A 19,483-nucleotide genomic window follows, 5' to 3' on the forward strand; every position below is an offset into this window, starting at 1 on the left:
TAAAGATTTCAATAAATTAGCCTACAGTGCCTGTTTCCAATCACTGCTTTGATTGGCATCATATTCTGGGATGATTCATTATTAAGAGAAAAAGTATTCATTGCACAAAAAGGTGTACTTAGAATAATAGGTCGAGCCCATCCAAGCTCATCTTGTAGACATACATTTAAGGATCTAATGATATTCGCAGTACCTTCACAATATGAAATTTGTTATTAATAATCAACCCAATTCAAAAATAACATAGTGCATAGCTACAACACTAGAAGAAAACATGATCTTCACTATTCTGGGTTAAATCTGACTTCGGCACTGAAAGGGGTGAATTATGCTGCCATAAAAGTCTTCAATCATTTACCAAATAGCGTTAAAATCTGACAGATTGCCAACCAGCATTTATAAACAAATTAAAAGAATTTATTTATGGCAGCTTCTTCCATTCGATAGAGGAGTTTTTAGATATAAGTAGTAATTGTGAAAAAAGTGATTACATCGTGTAGAGAAACAGTATCTTAAACTGACATGTTCTACGTCATTACAAAATGTCTTATTCATGATCTAAGGAACAAATAGTAATGTAATTTCTATCGTCCTTTCCGTCTTAGACATCTTATTTGCATTTTTGCAAGACATTGTGCAAGCACAGACCGCAGAATAATTACGAGTTAGTTTGTTGAACTGAAACATCCCTTGCGAGAGCTTGGCAGTTGTCACTGAAATGCCTTTCCTAGGCCGACACTTGGCGGACATTCAGTGGATTGAAACAGAAGTTCCGCAGCGATTTATTGAATACACATGTTTCTAATCAGGTATCTATGCATTGTTGCGTGTGGACCAGCCAATGATAAAAATAATTGTATTGTTGGAAATTGGTAGCAGTCGGATACCTACCGTCGATGTATTGGGGTTGCGATGAACCTAGGAACGATAGCGAAGCAGGCAGTGAAATTGGTCGAACAGTGCACGTGTTTGAATATGTCAATGTGTCTTTGACTTGTGTATGTTTTGTTGATGTGGTAACACTCTTTACCAAAAAAAGTGGTTAGTTGCAATGGGGAAGGCCAGAAAAATGAGGAGAAGAGACTTAAATTTTGCAGAAAAACGAAGAGCGCGTGAGGTAGTCGATGACTAAGTATTCTTACTTGTAGTTGCGCTTAACTGTATCTGTAATGTACGCTTAATTGTTTGTTTTGTTTTTGTTTATGTTGCAGAATAAATGGGATGCAAATGCACCACGAAGGGAGTACCAGGATATTGTTCGTGAAAATGCAGATTTTGAGAAATATTATAAGGTACTACTTCTTTTATTGTAGTAGTAGTTTTTGTGTGCACCGGTATTGCCTGGTTGCCCGTAGATCAAAGTCATTTCCTGTAACTCGGTCCCTCCCGTATAGCCCTCCCACACTCACGGTAGTTCTTGAGAGCATAAGTCTTTTTTTTTCTTTATTATTGAAGATTGGGATTTAAAAATGGTGACAACTGCAGCCATAATAATTGTTTTATAGCATTTGAACGTAATTGTGTAACAGCATTTTGTGTGGAAAGTATTGTGGCGTAGCATTTGAGAATTCGTTTACAACGTACATTCTGTGTCGGTTTCCCTTACAAATGCTGGTTTAGAAACACTCAATTCATTTTAAAGGTATCTCTTGTAAAGATGGTTCCTAAAGGCTCATCTATATCAGTACATGCTCCAGCCTAATTCTTTTTTATTGTAACATCCTGCTGGAGAAAGATTTTGGTGTGGAAACATATTGCAGATTTAGTTAAAATGCATGTCAATTTTGGACACTACCACTTTCATTTTCCATTAACTGAGCGAATTATCCAGTACCTTAATTGATATTGGATACCTCCTCCTGAAAATTTGGTTGTGGTGACAGACTAATCTGTAGTGCTGCATGAGGTGTATGTTAGGTTGAAAGCTGATGGTTGTGAGTTGGTGAAGCTGACGAAGGTGGAGCCAAGTGAAAATTGTGCTAGCAAATTAACTAGTAGCACTGCCTAATGTTCACATCTGTGCCATATTAAAGAATGAAAGGGGGTTCAATATGTAATTTTACTTATAATGGCACATGAAAGAAACCATCAGTTATATTATTAGGAATTCAGTATTGTGTGGGGAACAAGTGAAAGGAACGCAATGAGTCATAGTGTGATAAATGGCATGTTGGGGGGGGGGGGGGGTTATTAACATGTTTGTGGGCATTAAGTGCTATGTCGTGACCCTGCCCTTCATTCTTCATATTTTATGTGCTAAGTGCATACAAGGTAAGTCTGCAGTTGACATGAAGGTTGGTTTGAACTGTACAGGGCTTAAGCATATATGGTCCTGTTTGGGTGATATGCCCTTGATTTTGTCCGAACTTTGAACTGATTAGTCCCATCAGTTTTGGGGGGGGGTCTATAGTTTTAAGTGGGCTCCTAACTACAGTGCAATTCAGCATTTTCCATGTTGACAAATATTGCCACAGTTGGAAAAAGTAATAAGGGGCAGATAATCACAAGGTTGAACAGGGATTAAACCTTCAGACTTTTTGATTCCTAACCTTTTATTTAACCACATAGCCACAAACACATGCTCCAGAACACTTGTTTCAAAACTTTGATTGCAGGTTTAGTTATTAGCAGTAATACACAGTCAATAATGAAGCAAACATAAGACATCAGGATAGGCTTAAGATTAGTCAGTTATCACATCCTTAATTTCATATTCAGATTCATTGGTTGTGTCAAATACTAACCAAGTCATCCCTTTTAAATTGGGACATTGGGCTGTGCTACAAGTCAGTCTGTTCACCACAGTTGAAATTTTGAGGTGTCTCACTTTAACACTGGTAATCACAACCATAGCTGGTAAACTGGATTACTGAAGATTCTGGTACCACATGTAGATTTTGACCCGTGATGTCATGAAGATGGGAGACACTCCCATTTCAAGCTTATACAATATGGTGACAGTGATGTCACTTTGCACCAGAGAACAGACATGAATAATTACAAAATATGTATTTGTAGAAATTACATGAAACCAGTGGGAATTTAGGGGGTTTAGGGTGGAGAGAAAGTAAATGTATGGCAGTTATAATAATAAAGACTTTCCGAAAGAAATTTTGTGTAAAAATGAAACAAATGAAAACTTCATCACTCAATGAAACCTCAATAAAAAAAATCTAGAAAGAAGTTGACATCAGAAATTTCACAAGTGTTGATATGCTGAAAGTAAGTCCATGATACCACACAAAAAAAAGAAAAAATGTCTGAAAATTTCAGTTGACCTGTAGAGCTGAAATGAAGTCCATGACACCACAAACCCCCACAAGGCTTCAAACACCAGTTTAGGAAATTTCACTTGAACTCAAACAAGGTCAGCTGTATCAGAGAACCACACACAGTTCAGTAAGTGTGGTTTTGAACCCTTAGCTTGATCTATATAGCTAACAGAATGTCCATGGTACCACATCACCAAACTTGCTCATATACCTAAATATACTATACCCTGGTCCCAGATGCAGCTACTTTGGTCAGTGTCATGCCTTCCTTACAAGTGTGACACTTTACATACTCAACAATTAGACCGAACAGCTGTAATAATTTGCGGCTAACAAGTCAACCCCCATTGTGGAATGCAGCGACTAACACGTGAACCTTGTCATATCCATAACTAACGAAAGATAAACATAAAATTAAATCTTCAGTCATGAACAGCAAGTCGTACTAATAATTCCAAACCTGAAAATGAATCTGTTGTCCATAACTACCAACATCTTACTAACTTACTGACAAACCACTACAAAAAAATGAAATATGAACCTTACGAACAGCACTAAAGTAACGCAATGAATCCCATAGAACACTCACGAACAATTTAGAAACATAAACAATCCACTGCCTACTGTGACATGCACTCTGCAAAATGATCCATTTCTAATATGCTGCAGCACCGTTGTCGCAAAACACAGTTATGCCACAGGCCAAAGCAGATAGTGGTACAGCAAACTACAGTTGACCTTAGTAAGCAATGGTGTTCATGGTTGCTTTATAGTAACCTGAGGTGAATGCTGTATTTACTCTGATGGCAGTTGCTGTGTAGTGCAGTGTGTATTTTCTCTGGTTTTAAACTACTTGATTCCTTGGCATTTCTGGTTACTTATTTGTTCCAGTTTTATGTGAGGTATGCAAATGAATGAATCCTCTTCGTATTATAAAAACAAGCTTAGTTTCTTTACATGTTTCTGCAAACAGAAGTACAGTTTACAGACTAAAGTAAAATCTCTACCATTTCCATTGTAGTACTAATTTAACACAAAAATTTATGATATGTGTTGCTTTTTGTAGTTTCCCTCCAGTACAAGTATGTATAACTTCTGGGATCAAACTACATTTGAAAAAGGAAAAGTAAAAGTTTCGTGAAAAAGAATGTGATGATTTCAAATCCACTCCACAGCATTTAATAGACTGTCCATGTGATTTATCAACTATTATTGAGGAAGTGCTTCACTGAAAATTGCAACCTCTGAGAGTTATAAGGGGGATCCATCAAAACGTGCAGTCTTTGTAGGAAAGAGACTGTTACGATCTCTCCATTTCGTGTTATTTCAGTAAGTTGCCCTGCAGTTTCTTTACGTAACCTTTTGTCATTGCAAAGTATTTTGTGATGTTTTCATTTTTAGATGCAAGGATACCACTCTCTTGCAACCAGTTCAAATTATGCTTTTGCAAAACAGGAGAATAGGCTGCTTCTGTTATCTTCACAAAGAACATCGCCAATTACAAAAATTGGATGACAGTTTTTTCTTTCCAAAAGGCTCATTTGTGATTCCATCATCTCCAATTTTCTATAGTTGGTTTTAGAAAATTTGAGCAGTCTCATCCCCAAGTTGTAAGTCTATGTTTTGTTTCAAGTAGCAGGTTTAATTATATGAGAATCTCGTCACTCGGTGTTGACTTCGGATAACAGGCAAAATTAGATGAATCTTCACAGGAGACATTTCCTCTTGTCAGGTCATCAGAGAAAAGTACATTGATTGAAATTAATTTAATTTTATAGATATAAAACTAAACAAAAATATGTGAAATTATGCTAAATATGAAAACCTGCAAATCTTTACTGATTTGCTGGGTGTAATGCAATATCAGATCCTTTTAATATTTAGCTACATACAAACTTTGATATAGTACTGATAGATTATGTGGCAGAAGGGTTGAAAGGAAAGGATGAGGGAGGAACGGAAATGACTAGCGCGGTTTAGGAGTTATGGAAAAGTTGCCTTGGACCCCTCGTGAGGGGCATCTTATGGGGCAGGATGAGAAGGAAAGACTGATTTTTGGTGCCAACTTTGGGGGGGGGGGGGAGGGGGAGATTTCCCCAGCAGTCAGTCTTTCTTTCTCACTGTGTCCAATAAGTCTCCCTGATCCAGGATTCTGGGTGATGTGACTTTTCCATAATTCTCCCCATTTCCTAAACCTCGCCAATCCTTTTCCTTCATCCCTTTTCCTTTCCCTTCAACCCTTCTGCCAGGAGGAGGAGCCACGAGTTCTGAAAGCTTGTGCTCTTTCTTATCTTTTACGTGTGTTTTCACCTGCTGCCGCCTAGAGAGTAGATGTTTTATCCATCCATATTATATTTTTATCTTCAAATACTTATTAATTTCATTGATATTCAAATAAACTTTGTATTGCCAAGGCAGTGGCATCTCTTGGGCTAGAAAGAAACTACAGAGCCAATTTCTTAACTCCATAGCAATTCTTGAAGGAATCTGTTGGTGTCCTCAGTCTTGATGTGAGTGCTCAGTATGGTGATTTCATTATGCCTTACACTGTCATGAATCCGTATAAAGTTTATGTAACATACAAAGCTCTTCAACTTTCACATTTATTTGAGTCATGTTGCAATTTATTGAAATATCCAACACATGAAACTCCAGCACTTATAGGCCTAAATGTCATTTTACAGATCTTTTTCCTTCAGTAATCTTTAATTAAATATTTGCCATTCATTAGTTGTTTGTATCTGAGGATATGATCTCATTATGTCCCTTGTAAGTAGAATAATAAGGAAATTTGCAGTATTTTTGGGGTGCCTGAAGAAGGAGCTTACGCCCTCCCCCTCCCCCAAATCATGCTTTACCAAAGTAACTTTCATTTAATACTTGCCATCATTGTGGCAGTTATATTATTCAATGTCATATGAAAAAAATAATGCAGCTGCATCTGAAAAGACTAACAAGGCTGTAGAAGAAAAACCTTTGTAATTAATTAGTGTTGATCCAGATGTAACAGGAGCTTTAACTTTGATGGAATTTCCATGCCAACTACTGTTACAGTTGGGTATATTCCATATTTCCCAGTCACAGCCAGGAATTTTCTTCCAGATTTCTTTAATTGGTGTTGATAAATATTCACGCTGTATGTTTCCATATTGCCACTGACATGTCGGCCACAGTATTATTCAATTGATAGTGTGTTTTGGAAAAAATAAAAGGGAAGCAGAATATTAATCAATCTTTTAAACACCGTAAAAGCACCATGTATGATTATACCAGTATGCCAGTAAGGATGTACCCAATAATGTCTTTTAGACTTTTGTTGATAATCATTATGTTCACTAAAGCCAGAACACCTTCATTACACTAAGATAACATGGTGTCACAGTAATAATGCTGAACTACTTCTATAGGAGGAGATGGCTATGGGTTCACTTTCTCAGTTTGGCGATCTCACTGTCTAGAGACTGCAATATAGCAGCATTGGTGTTAATTGTTTTCAATTACATTTACATGTCACTCCCTTCGGGGTCACACCCCAACCCTCTTTGTCTAAGGGGTGTCTTACTCTAATATTATTTTTTTCCTGAAAATGCAGCTTGTATATTTACCAATTTTGGTTGAAATTGCTTTAGTTGTTCCAGAACTATGCTTTAAATTCCCCACCCCCCCCCCCCCCCCCCCACCCCCCTTATATGTGCTGATGTACCTCACCCATTGTGTGTATGGCGAATGAGTTCCACTACGTTTATAGGAGCTGAAACACACATGTTTTTTTGGCTTGAACTGCTGCTCTCTGCACAGTAATTTGTGTGTAAGGGGAGCACCTTCATATACTTCTGCTACTACATCAGTGGGACTCATAATTTTACAGGGAAAATTATCGTAAGCAGACATAGTTCTGACAAGTCATTCACTGTTTTTGAAGTTTTTGAAATGTTTTGTCATTGTCTTGCCCTTGTAAAACTAAGGCCCTTATCCAGACTAAGACTAGTGTGCTTTAGTAGTAAATTAGTAGGATATGCAGAGCTCTGTGTGATCAAGAAGGCACTAGAGCACATGAGAATTTTTGGGGTAGAGAAGTTTCTTGTCTGCACAGCCTCTCTTAGTGTTCTGCAGGCTATTCAGCAAATGTTCCTAGTAGGTAAGATAGTTCAGATGGGCGAGGACACTATACACCACCTGCACAGTCAGAAGAATGGGGTGGCCTTCTGTTGGATCCCTGGACATGTGTGAATCGAGGGGAATAAGAAAGCAGACAGTGCAGCAAAAGCAGCATGCCAGTGGTAAAGGCATTGGCTGGAAGTGGACAACAGCAAGCTGCGGTCGGTCAGACCGACTATTCGCTTGTGGAACACTTCCTTTTGAACTCCCCGAAAGGATGAAGTGGTCTTTACTTGCCTTTGTATCTGACACTGCCCAGTAATGCATGCTTATCCTCTGCAGCATGAAGACCCATCAGAATGCACTGTTTCTGGGGTTACACTCACGGTACACCATGTTTTAATGACCTGTTTTTAGTATGCTAATAGGAGAGAAGCCTTTTGTCCAGGTTGGGACTTATCTCAATTTTATGCCATGTTAAAACAATAGCAAGAAAATTGTTGATATTTATGTGGTGTCAGGACTTCTACACAACTTAATTGGGTGAAGGTTTTAATGTGTTTTTGAGTTGCTGCCTTATCCTATTTGTTCCGCAATCAGCCATCCATCTTACTGTCTTCTGCCATCTCATTAATTCTTTCAACGTGTGGCAGTGATATGAATAGAACTACTGGAGATGAAATGTGAAAGGTTTGATTTCTGTGGTTGTATGTTGGCCTTTGCCTTTCGTTTTAACAATAATAACTATTCATTCAGCAGTACAACAATCTTGTGAAATGGTGCTGATGACCATGCTGTTTAGCACCCAACAATTTTAAATCCATCTATCGATTCATCCATCCTTGTGCCAAAGTGAAAAGTAACTCTCACTTTGTGATCTTGAATTTGGCTGGAGGCTACTGATGTGAAGGCCATACGTGGACTGTCATAATGTGGTGATTACGATGTGATGTAATTCAATGCACTGCAATGCAATGTGATGTTCAAGTAAGTGTCCTAAGTGCAAGTGTAGGAGATGGATGGATGTCGTCAAGGAACTGACAAAGCAGGTAGTCATCTCATGAATCATCAGCAGTCACTATGATGTCAGCATAGCATGAAAAGCATGCTGGATGTAGCATTGTAGTGATATTGTTTTCCACCAGTTTTTCTCTGTGTGGGTGAACAGTCAGCCATATAAAAGAAACAATTGCCTGTGCCACCAGGACATGAGAGAAGTGGTGGAGGGAGAGGATCTCATGCCCACACTGTGGAGCTTGCTTATTCTCCCACTCCCTCCTCTCCACCCATGCACTCACTCATATCCTCCTCTCAACTACTTAACAAATTGAGAATTGAGTGTTTTGGCTTATGTATATATTGTTTTGTTTTCCATGCTCCCTTCAGATTTAAATGAAATTGGCAATAAATTGTGCCTTTTTAGTGACTGGAAAATGGCTGTATTTGGTGTACTGCAACCCCTGAAGTCCCTCCATCATAGACTTGTTTTGATAGAGACCACATTCATGAACATGGTTCTCAATAATACGGGATGAGTTTCATAATACTTTTGCTGCTGGTCAACTTGCTGCCTTTGAGATGCAGCCTTCCATTGGTTCTGATAACTTGTCAGCAAGAGGCAATTATTGGCTTGCTTGATCCTGAACTGATTTTCAAATACAAACAATCATTCGAAAGAGTGGTAGCAATTGCAAAATTATGCTTTGAACACAGTGACAGTTTGCTGCAACACACTGTGACAAACTACTTTGATCCTGCCAAAAATTTGTAGTTGATGTGGCTGAATTAATCATAGAAATATTTAACTTTCAGGATAGTATTAGATGTGTATCCAACCCAAAGACAAGCACATTCAGCATTACTAAAAGTTGCTTGTAAAAGGGGCATGAAATGTCGCCAGTAACATAATGGAATTCATTTTTATAAATTACTCATGCAGTGTTTTGTTTTATTTACCACCAGGTGGAAAAGACCAGCTTTACTTGATCTTTACTTACATTTGTTTTCTCAGAACATTTCAATCCTTAGAGAACATTCGAGAACATCATAAAATGACATTCAAAGATGCTAAAAAATATTAGTCTTTCACACTCAAAAATACTCTTGAATACTCAAAATTACTCCTAATTACTCTTAAATCCATGTAAGTATTCAATAATACCTCAATCTGAAACAAAATACCCTATCACTCACTTAGTCATTTATCTGTAGAACACAGAGAATGTTTCAAAACATTCCTGAGTGTTAAACTCCAGGATAACCTAGAACATTTGAGAAAATGTTAGAACAATCAAAAAATTTGTTAATATTCAAGAAAAGTCTTAAAAGCTCAAGAACATTATATATAGATCTCACATTTTTTTCCCTGGAAATATACATTGATAAAAAAGAGATGGCAAACATCTTAGTGATCAGCACAGTGCTAAAGTGATCTCATTTTTCTCACAACCACAACAGCTACCACTGCAATCGCTATAGTGCACAACAGGGGATCTAAGAGTGTAGGCACAAAAGCAAGTGATTGAGTGATTGGCAGTGGGTGGTTTTAGAGGTATCTTGAACTTTTCCCACAAACATTATGACACACACACACACACACACACACACACACACACACACACACACACAGAGAGAGAGAGAGAGAGAGAGAGAGAGAGAGAGAGAGATGGGGGGGGGGGGGTCTCGAATGTTTTAAAACATTCTAGATGGTACATTCTGGCAATTCTTGGGCAGTTATAGACTTGATCCCCGGCTGCTTCACTGACTTCCCTTAACCCTTTCATGGGCCATGGGGAAATACTTCCCACTAAATATATTTCTTCACAGTGTTTGAGGGTATATGTGTTACCCCTTCTGTATGCTCCTGGCATCTAGTGGCAGCCCGCTGCACCAGCTGTAATTTCTGTTTGTTGTGAAATATAGCCTTCAGGACTGTGGGAAGTATATATCCTACCAAACAACAGTGTTGTAATGGTTGTTGGGAAGTATGGTTACCACCAAAGTAGTTTCTGGAAGGGGCTAGGGAAGTATATATGGTGTATTGAACCGGGGACCTAGAAACGATGGAGACGCTTTGTCCTGCCATAGCCCTCAGTGGTTCACAATCCCACAACAGGCCACAGCAGTCAACCCACCCCGTCGCCACTCCACACTGAACCCAGGGTAATTGTGTGGTTCGGCCCCCAGTGGTCCCCCTCCCCTTGGGAACGTCTCATACCAGACAAGTGTAACCATGAATGTTTGCCTGGTAGAGTAATTGTGATGTACGCGTATGTGGAGACAGTGTTTGCGCAGCTATCGCCGACATTTGCTGTGGCAGATGGAAAACCTCCTTACAAACCATCCACAGGCTGGCCGGCACACTGGACCTTGACACTAATCCGCTGGGCGGATTTGTGCCGGGGACCAGCATGCCTTCCCGCTTGAGATTGGGAAGTATTCTTACCACAAAATTAATCTGGTCTTTTGTGGTCTGTGGGAAGCATACTTACCACCAACTTAGGGGTATCCCAAAGCTTTTGGGAATACGTCTTACCACCTCTGTCTATGCCTGACATCTTGTTGTAGTACGGTAGTACACTGCACCAGGTTTATGAAAACTGTTGCTGCAATCAGTTCTATTACCGTGGGATCACTACTGTTGTTGGGACACGTTGCTTCACTTCTGCAGTATACATTATTGTGACCTGTATTATCTCATATCTTTATTGTTTGATAGAGTTTCAAGGATTGTTTCCACATTGTGGTAAGTAAATTTTAGTATCGTTAACAAATATTGTTTAAATAAAGTAAAAGCAGACATAAAATAAAAACAGGAAACACTGTTCATTATTTTTTATGTGTGTAATGGCAACAAATAACAACCCCCAAAAGCGAAGTGGGAAATCCATTTATCTCCATAGTTTCGATACCTCACAGAGGTGCCGTGGTGATATATGTAGTGTCCTATTTTTGCTCCAAAATCAGAAAAATGAAATTATCAGAAAATAAATGTACTCAGTTGATCACAATTATAATAGGATAGCAAAAAAATTATCTTTTCTATGTTGCTATAAAAAATGCACCTGTGTGTGTTGCCCTCTTTTGACATCCATATCGTAGAACCCAGCCCCTACAGTTTCAAATCAAAACCTTCATTGATGGAGGACAGAGGGCTACCATACCGTATAACATCCATGATGTGCTGTGGATGTGGATTGCGCAGTTATAGGGGCATTCACAGACAAACCATGCTTACATTTATTACCTACTTTGATTTGTTGAACTATGAACTTTATGCTGATTATATTTGCTATCTACTTGTAATTTGCTTGTATTAGTTACAAATAATGAAACTGCAGTATTCTCTGTTATTTTTAATGGAAATTTGTGGTAAGGTCTTATGGGACCAAACTCCTGAGGTCATCGGTCACTTAATGTTTAATGTCAAACTATTTTGTATAAAGCATTATTGGATTTTTTGCCGAGTCAGTCCAGGGTAAAACCTCAAGCTTTCGACGATTATCTCCATTGTCTTTGACAGGAACAACTGTCAAAACTGTTGCTGTGGTGATATTAGTCCATGGATGGCTTCTGATTGGTCAGTAATTATGGAGTGCAGTTGCAGATGGTGTCAGCATCTGCACTGGTGCTACCACCACTCCTGTCATAGCGTAAACATTGTGACAAATATGTCTGCCTCTTCCTTGCATTGGGAACTTGCCCCCGCCGGCGACTTCTTGCCCCCGCCGGCGACTTCTTGCCCCCGCCGGCGACTTCTTGCCCCCGCCGGCGACTTCTTGCCCCCGCCGGCGACTTCTTGCCCCCGCCGGCGACTTCTTGCCCCCGCCGGCGACTTCTTGCCCCCGCCGGCGACTTCTTGCCCCCGCCGGCGACTTCTTGCCCCCGCCGGCGACTTCTTGCCCCCGCCGGCGACTTCTTGCCCCCGCCGGCGACTTCTTGCCCCCGCCGGCGACTTCTTGCCCCCGCCGGCGACTTCTTGCCCCCGCCGGCGACTTGTTTCATGTGTTCAAGGAAATGCTCAAGAGCTACTACACCATGTGACCAGACCATAACTGTGTTATCAACGTATAGTGATTAAAATAAGATGGATGAAAGGGAGCCAAATTTAATGAATGATCCTCAAAAAAGTTTGCCATTGCTAGAAACAACAGAGAACACACAGCCTTTCATCCATCATTTCATAAAATCTACTGCCATATATAAGGAAGATGTGGTTGTCAATGCTCAGCCAGCAGTTTCAGTGTGTCCTCCACAGGAACTTTTGTAAATAGTGAGACCACATCCAACCTGACTGAAATATTATTTGGGACAACTCTAATCTGTTTAGTGTTCTTAACAAACAACTGAGTGTTCGGATCTGTTGTTTGCAGCTGTTGGCTATTGAAATAGCCTTAGTTAAATATTTGGCCAGCGTGTAGGTCGGAGAACCAATAGCACTCACATTTGGCCTCAGTGGAATACCGTCCTTGTGGGCTTTAGATAATCTGTGCAGCCTGGGACGTCTAGGAGCCCGTGCGCTAAGATTTTTGATGAAAACTTCTGGTAGACCAGAATTCTTCAGAAGCTCTACAGCTTTCTTGTTGTATGACAGTGTTGGGGGACCCATGTTAGGCATTTGTCTGTGTCATCATCAGGCAACAGTGCAGCTTTGCTGTAATATTCAGTGATATTAAGAACAACTGTGTCATTTCCCTTGTCAGCCTGAAGTACCACAAGATCTTCATCTCTCCACACCACATGGAGCCCCCCCTCTCTCTGCTCTGCTGATGTTAGATTTGGGTAAATTTTTAGACAACATAGTTGCGTGGAGATAACAGTGATTGGTTTACTTATAATCAATTATTCAAAATGACAGTCACAATCACAATATTTATTTTGTCACCAACCGGTTTCAACCCGCGATGGGGTCATCTTCAGGGCAATTTACACCATTTGGTCGCTCGCTGGAGTAGTTACCAACCGTGCACAGGCAGGATGACGATTCCAGGGAGCGCCCAAATGGTGTAAATTGCCCTGAAGATGACCCCCATCGCGGGTTGAAACCGGTTGGCGACAAAATAAATATTGTGATTGTGACTGTCATTTTGAATAATTGATTAGATTTGAGTGGCTTGGCTGAGGATAAAATGAGACTGGTGGTAAGTCTTATGTCATTGGCATTGTCTTGTGAGAGATGCCACAGTCCTGCAGCAAATGTGACAGTCAGCTGCTTCAGAAGAAGACGATGGAGGTAATTCTTGAAGACTTCAGGTTTTATCCTGAAATGACGTGGAAAGAAGTCTGAGAATATTTTATATTACAGTGCTGCCAGAAAGGACTTTTCTCTTACATCAAACTGTTTTTATGAATAGCAAGAAGAGGTTGGCAAACATAGGAAGTAGGGTCAGCCTTATTGAGCCCCAGCCATGGGAATTCATTTTTTTTTTTTTTTACACTGAACAGCTGTCTATATTTTCCTCTTTTTGAGTAAAAAGAAGCTAATTGTCTGCCTTTTCTTTACTGGAATATATTCTACAAGGTTACTGAATAATTTAGTCACATTTAATTCTTTCAAAATAAAATTTATTACAGATGCAAAAAATCTGCCCAGAGGAAGAATGGGATGCTTTTATGGCTACAATAAAACAAAATCTGCCAACTGCTTTTCGAATTACTGGCTCAAAAGTGGAAGCCAGAGCTCTACTAAGATTTGTTCAAAGTAATTTCTTTAACAACTTCCTGAATCCTGGAAAGCTTGAAGGTGATTCCGAAGAGAAGCAGGATGCAGAAAATGTTGAGCAGAGGATAAAACCAATATGTCTACCATGGTAAGCTTTGCTTCCACTTTTCACTACTGATTAATTTTCTAAGTGACGGAATTTGAAGTAGGGAAGTATACTCGCGTAAAAAAGTGTAAGTTAACTAACTGTTACTTTCTTTTACACAAGATGAATTATGTAACATGTTAGAATGTCCAATGAAACTCTTATATCACAGAGAGTTTGAGTCTCATTCAAAACTTAACACTTTGAGGACCAGCCATTTAGAAAAATTTTCAGTCCAGAAGAGCAGCTATTTATGTAATTATTTAAGACTTTACTGGCACATTTGTGTTTGATACATCTTAAAGGGTAACACATGCTTAAAAAGACCAATATTGTGTATAAAAGCGTAGGTTTTCTTGTAGCTATACTGTATGTATATCAATTTCAACCATTAGCTTTTCCTATTTGTGTGTTTCAAACTACTTAACAGTGATGTTGCTATTGTCTGACTACATTCTGTGGCCTATGCTGTGAATATCTGTTGTCACTAGCTGGCGAGACTGTGTGACATGTGCTATGATTGGCTGACAATAAAACACATTGTGCAGCACAGTCTCGATTTCAGTGCTTCAGAAACTAACAAGCTGCATTTGATGGAATTCATATTCATACTTTTGTAATACGAAAATGTAGAGTGTACACATTGCTGTGCATCAAAGATCTTTCCAAACATATTTTTTTCCCCTAAAGGGCAGGGAAGTTCACTGTCTGCGTATAAAACCTTTACCATTCAAGGGATTGCTAAGTTTTACAGCTCCGAGGGAAAGTACATTGTCACTGAACATGGAAAAAAGTACTTTCAACAAGGAAAAGGTGTATTTTCAGCTGGGGAATAGTGTATTTTTAACTGGGAAATTTGGGAAAAATTTGAGGTTCTCCCCCCCCCCCCCCCCCCCCCCCCCCCCCTTGTCTGCGTATAAGTCCTGACTAATCTCCCTCTGTTCCTTCACAAATGAATCTCTCTTGACTCCACAGAATGATTCTCTTCGTACATTCATCTGTAAAGAAAGCAGTTACCAGTACAATCACAGAAGTCTAGTGGAAGGAGGCCTCTGTGTTTGTAGTAGTTCTTGCACATAGTAGATTTTCCTGAAATCTTCATATTTTGACAACTGTTCCTGTAGTGACTTAAATTGTTTTTCTGTGTGTTGGCAATTGTTTGTAAAAATGACACTCTGGACGACAGTTCTTTGATTGGTTTTGAAAGTGTCATCCATAGAAGGGGGATTGTCATCCTGCTGAATGTAATTTACCATTGGTGTTTTCACAGAAATTGCAGATCATTTCCTCTCAGTATCCAACCTAATGCACTGAGAAATCGGCACCAGTGATTCACAAAGGTGTTTTGGAGTGGAGTGTTTCATGATTCTCCAATAGTGATCATCACCTGTCATCTCAATGGCAAATTCTCAGTTATTATCTGTGGGATTGATGAGCTGCTGTTTTCTTTCATCCTGCTATTTCACATTTCTGGATAATAGACTGATTTGCGTAAGTGGATGCCTGTAGTTTGCCCAAGGCCCTTCCAAGGCACGTCGACATCCATTCAGACTGATGAGTTCAGTTTGGTCATCTACTAACACAGTGTGTACATATGTGTGTACATCATTTTGGTGTTAGTATTGTTCTTTCTGAACTGTTAGAAGAGTTAGTTCTGGGTCCTACATGCTCCTCAGTCCATCAAGAAACTATTAGGAAACTGCCTTCCCAGTAAAGTTGCTAAGAATTTGTGCGACCAACCCATCAGAACTCCTGATGTATGAAGAACTGGAAACACTCATGCCAGCCCATTTTTCTCTGTGGGGGAAAAACTCCTGTATGGGGAGAAAAACTTGACAGCCATTGCTAGTGGACATGAACTGTACAATAACAGGAATGTGACATGAGAACTCAAAGGAGGTCAAAGGCCAGAAGACAACATGTGATAGAGATGGTTATACAAATACTTCATACAACTAAGAAGCTTCCCTGATGTTCGCTGCCCCAAAAGCAGTTTGCGCCTAAAGATTGGTAATTTTTTATTAATATATTATAAAATCTATAGATCAAAAAAAGTTTCGCATCCCCCGTCCCCAGAACTTCTGAAGATAGACGTTGACTGCGGACATTGTATCACAGACACTTTGACTGTTTAGAGATGTCACTAAACCCACTCAGAGATGTAAACAATGATGCATGAGCAGTGCCTATCAGATGGAGGGGGTCCGACAGCCAATCAGTTCCAGTCATTCCACCAGGAAGGAGGTACACGGCTTGTGTTGTCTGTAGTTCCACTATGCCTAGCCGGTCAATACCACCGTTCAATGGCGTTTTCATTGTTACTTAGTGCCAGGAAGGGCTCTCATCAAGGAACGTGTCCAGGCATCTCGGAGTGAACCAAAGTGGTATTGTTCAGACATGGAGCAGATACAGAGACAGGAACTGTCCATGACATGCTTCGCTCAGGCCACCCAAGGGCTGCTACTGCAGTGGATGACTGCTACCTGCGGATTATGGCTCGGAGAAACTCTGACAGCAACGCCACGATGTTGAATAATGCTTTATGTGCAGCCACAAGATGGCCATCCTGTCTACTGCACTACAGAACTGTTTGTGATCCTGTTTCCAAGTTACTGCTATATTAGTGATAATTGGTGAATAGTGACTAAGAGAGCCACAGAAATGGATACACCGCAACACATCACAATGAGACCGCCACGCCAGAAGGACGAAGATGACCACAGAATTTACGAAAAGACTATGTAATATGGGTATGACTTTATAGTAAAGTTGTTTTTGTAATGCCATTTAGTTTTAAGATGAGATTTAACCCTCGAAACATGTCGCTAAATAAATAAGTAATACAATAGTTGACAAAGTTTGTGACTGGTAGCGGTAATTTAAAAAAACCTTTACAAAAAAGATTTATTCATATACACCATTCAGTAGAAGAAAGCACTTTCAGGTTTTCCCAAATTGTCTATTTTTCCGGGCAACTTTTTGCAATTTTTCTTTATTTGTATTGTTACGAACATAAAAAAGCCAAATCGGTCCAGCTGTTCACGGTTGATGCGAACAGCATTTAATTTTTATTCATATAGATTTTTACATCTGGCCTTTGACTCTTTGATACCAGTTGATTGCATATATACTGTACTACTATGAAACTTGAATCTCAGCTGTTGAAGAACATTGTTACTTCCATCACCTCATCCACAGCTATTCTGTCTCACAAGACAGAGTTCAGCAAGAGTTTCCCTTTTCTTATTTACCTGTAAATATTTTCTTGTATCATATTTACTTTTTTTCCTATTTCCAAAGAAATTATTCTTTGAATTCTGGAAGTTTCAGATTTACATCTGTCATATATCATTTTTGTATGGGTCCCTCTATAGTTGTCGCTGCAGTTGCAGTTGTTGGTGGGTGCTCTCATGTCTTATATTGTTAAATGGTGTTTACCTTTAGCATTTTTAATCAAACAAAATTATTGGAACATGTTTTCAACTACTCTGTGCTAGCTTTAGTACCTTACAACACTAGTTTTGGTTTTACACTCTTAGTTTCACTCGTGCTGTACATTATTGGAAAATGTTCCTGTGTTGTTGTTGTGAGTGGTTTTATTTTGTGTCATCTGTCCTCATGCATCACCCATCATCCACTGATTCCAGATGTTTTTCTCAGACTTTTCTAGTTGTATTTGTATCAAACAAAGCATACTGTTAATATATGTTATGTTATTGGTAATGGAAAGTCCTGGATGGACCAATACATAAAAAAGGGAAAGGCAACCGCTCAGCTGTAGTAAATCAATGTGTGGAGCACAGAAACACTCAATGGAAAACAGCATTCACCCTAGCTTTCGAGCTCTAGTTGTTTTCTTAACAATAGTACAAACATTCACACACATAACCCTACTTACACCCAAATGTACACTTCTGTGGCATTTGGGGAGTGTGTGTTTGGGATGATGTGGGGTTGTATGTGTGAATGTGTGTATTATTGCTGGAAAAAGAGCTAGTGCTCAAAAGCTAGTGTGAATGCTGTTTTCTGTTGTCTGTTTCTGTGCTCCATGCGTCCATCAGCTATAGCCAAGCGGTTGCCTTTTCTTTATTTTACATGTTATAATATTGGATTAGATGACTGATCAAATTTAAGTTCAACTTTCTATTATTGTAATTTTTATTTAAATGTAATGCTGCCATTTTTGATGATTATAAGTGAAAACAAATTGAGTGGGTTTGTTTCATGTGCATCACAAATGATTGTATTGCAGTTTTTTTGCTCTTGATATGCTCTTTTGAGCATCTTTTATGGCCATTCTCATGATTTTTGCAACAATTCTCCTTTTTTTCTCATAGTACATTGATTGATGGTGATTTCTTTATCTGGTCATGTAAGTTTCAAAGTTTTTAAATCGTGTTGTAATTCCGAAACACACAGTACATTTTTGTATATTGTTCCCCATCTTTACTGAATACTGTGTGTTATCCAGGTACCCCGATGGCCTTGCATGGCAACTGCAGTTAACTCGCAAGGATATAAGACGATCTGAAATATATTTTCGTTTACACAATTTCCTAATTGCAGAGACAGAATGTGGAAACATTAGCCGACAAGAAGTTGTCAGTATGATCCCTCCCTTGTTACTGGATGTTCAGTCGCACCACAAGGTGAGGGCAGTCTTCTGTTGTTCCTGTGTTGTGACTGGCAGCCATGCTGAAAAATTTTGACATGTTCTGTTTGTCCTTAGATTCTTGATATGTGTGCTGCACCAGGATCAAAAACAGCACAATTAATTGAGCTGTTACATTCAGACAGTTCAGACCTGCCAGGTGAGGTTTTTGTAATCACTTTATCGCTTTGAAGACAAGTTCCAGTTGTCTTGTATGCTTACAATGTTTAAATTATTTTTCCAAAAACTCCTATCATCTTTGGAATAAAGAATAAACCTTACTTTGTATAAAATCACATAAATGTTGTAAGTATTGTATTATTTAAATTTGTGAAATGTTTGTTGTCCGTTTTCCCTTAATTTTTCTTCTCTTATATTTCACCCTTCCTGTGTACTGGTACCTAAAACAATACTATCTTGTTTGGGCTTTTTACATGACAGCCCAAATAATTTTGGGTGTCAATTATGTGGTGATAATGCTTGTTGTGGGAGTAATAAACTACACATCTGAATGCAACTTTCTGTACCATCAGCACATGCAGTGGTAATTGATGTTAAAATGCTGTAAGTATATGCACTATGCTTTGCTCAAGTTGTCTGGTAAGATGTATGTTGCTTTTGTTTCCTGTGTTGCTATAGCAAGCTGCATCCAAAAT

At 39.2% G+C, this 19,483-nt stretch overlaps 1 protein-coding gene across 1 annotated transcript in view; it reads left to right on the forward strand.

The window, feature by feature from the left end:
* The first annotated feature begins 948 nt into the window (after positions 1-948).
* LOC126416322 (tRNA (cytosine(34)-C(5))-methyltransferase) overlaps positions 949-19,483 on the forward strand; it is a 79,158-nt gene continuing 60,623 nt past the window's right edge. Inside the window, exons 1-5 of the mRNA XM_050083986.1 lie at positions 949-1,117; positions 1,212-1,292; positions 13,944-14,179; positions 18,648-18,825; positions 18,906-18,987. Of these exons, the coding sequence (XP_049939943.1) occupies positions 1,052-1,117; positions 1,212-1,292; positions 13,944-14,179; positions 18,648-18,825; positions 18,906-18,987 (643 nt within the window). The 5' untranslated portion in view covers positions 949-1,051. The remainder of the gene's footprint in view (positions 1,118-1,211; positions 1,293-13,943; positions 14,180-18,647; positions 18,826-18,905; positions 18,988-19,483) is intronic.

This window comes from Schistocerca serialis, chromosome 8, assembly GCF_023864345.2.
Source record: "Schistocerca serialis cubense isolate TAMUIC-IGC-003099 chromosome 8, iqSchSeri2.2, whole genome shotgun sequence".
NCBI lineage: Eukaryota > Metazoa > Arthropoda > Insecta > Orthoptera > Acrididae > Schistocerca > Schistocerca serialis.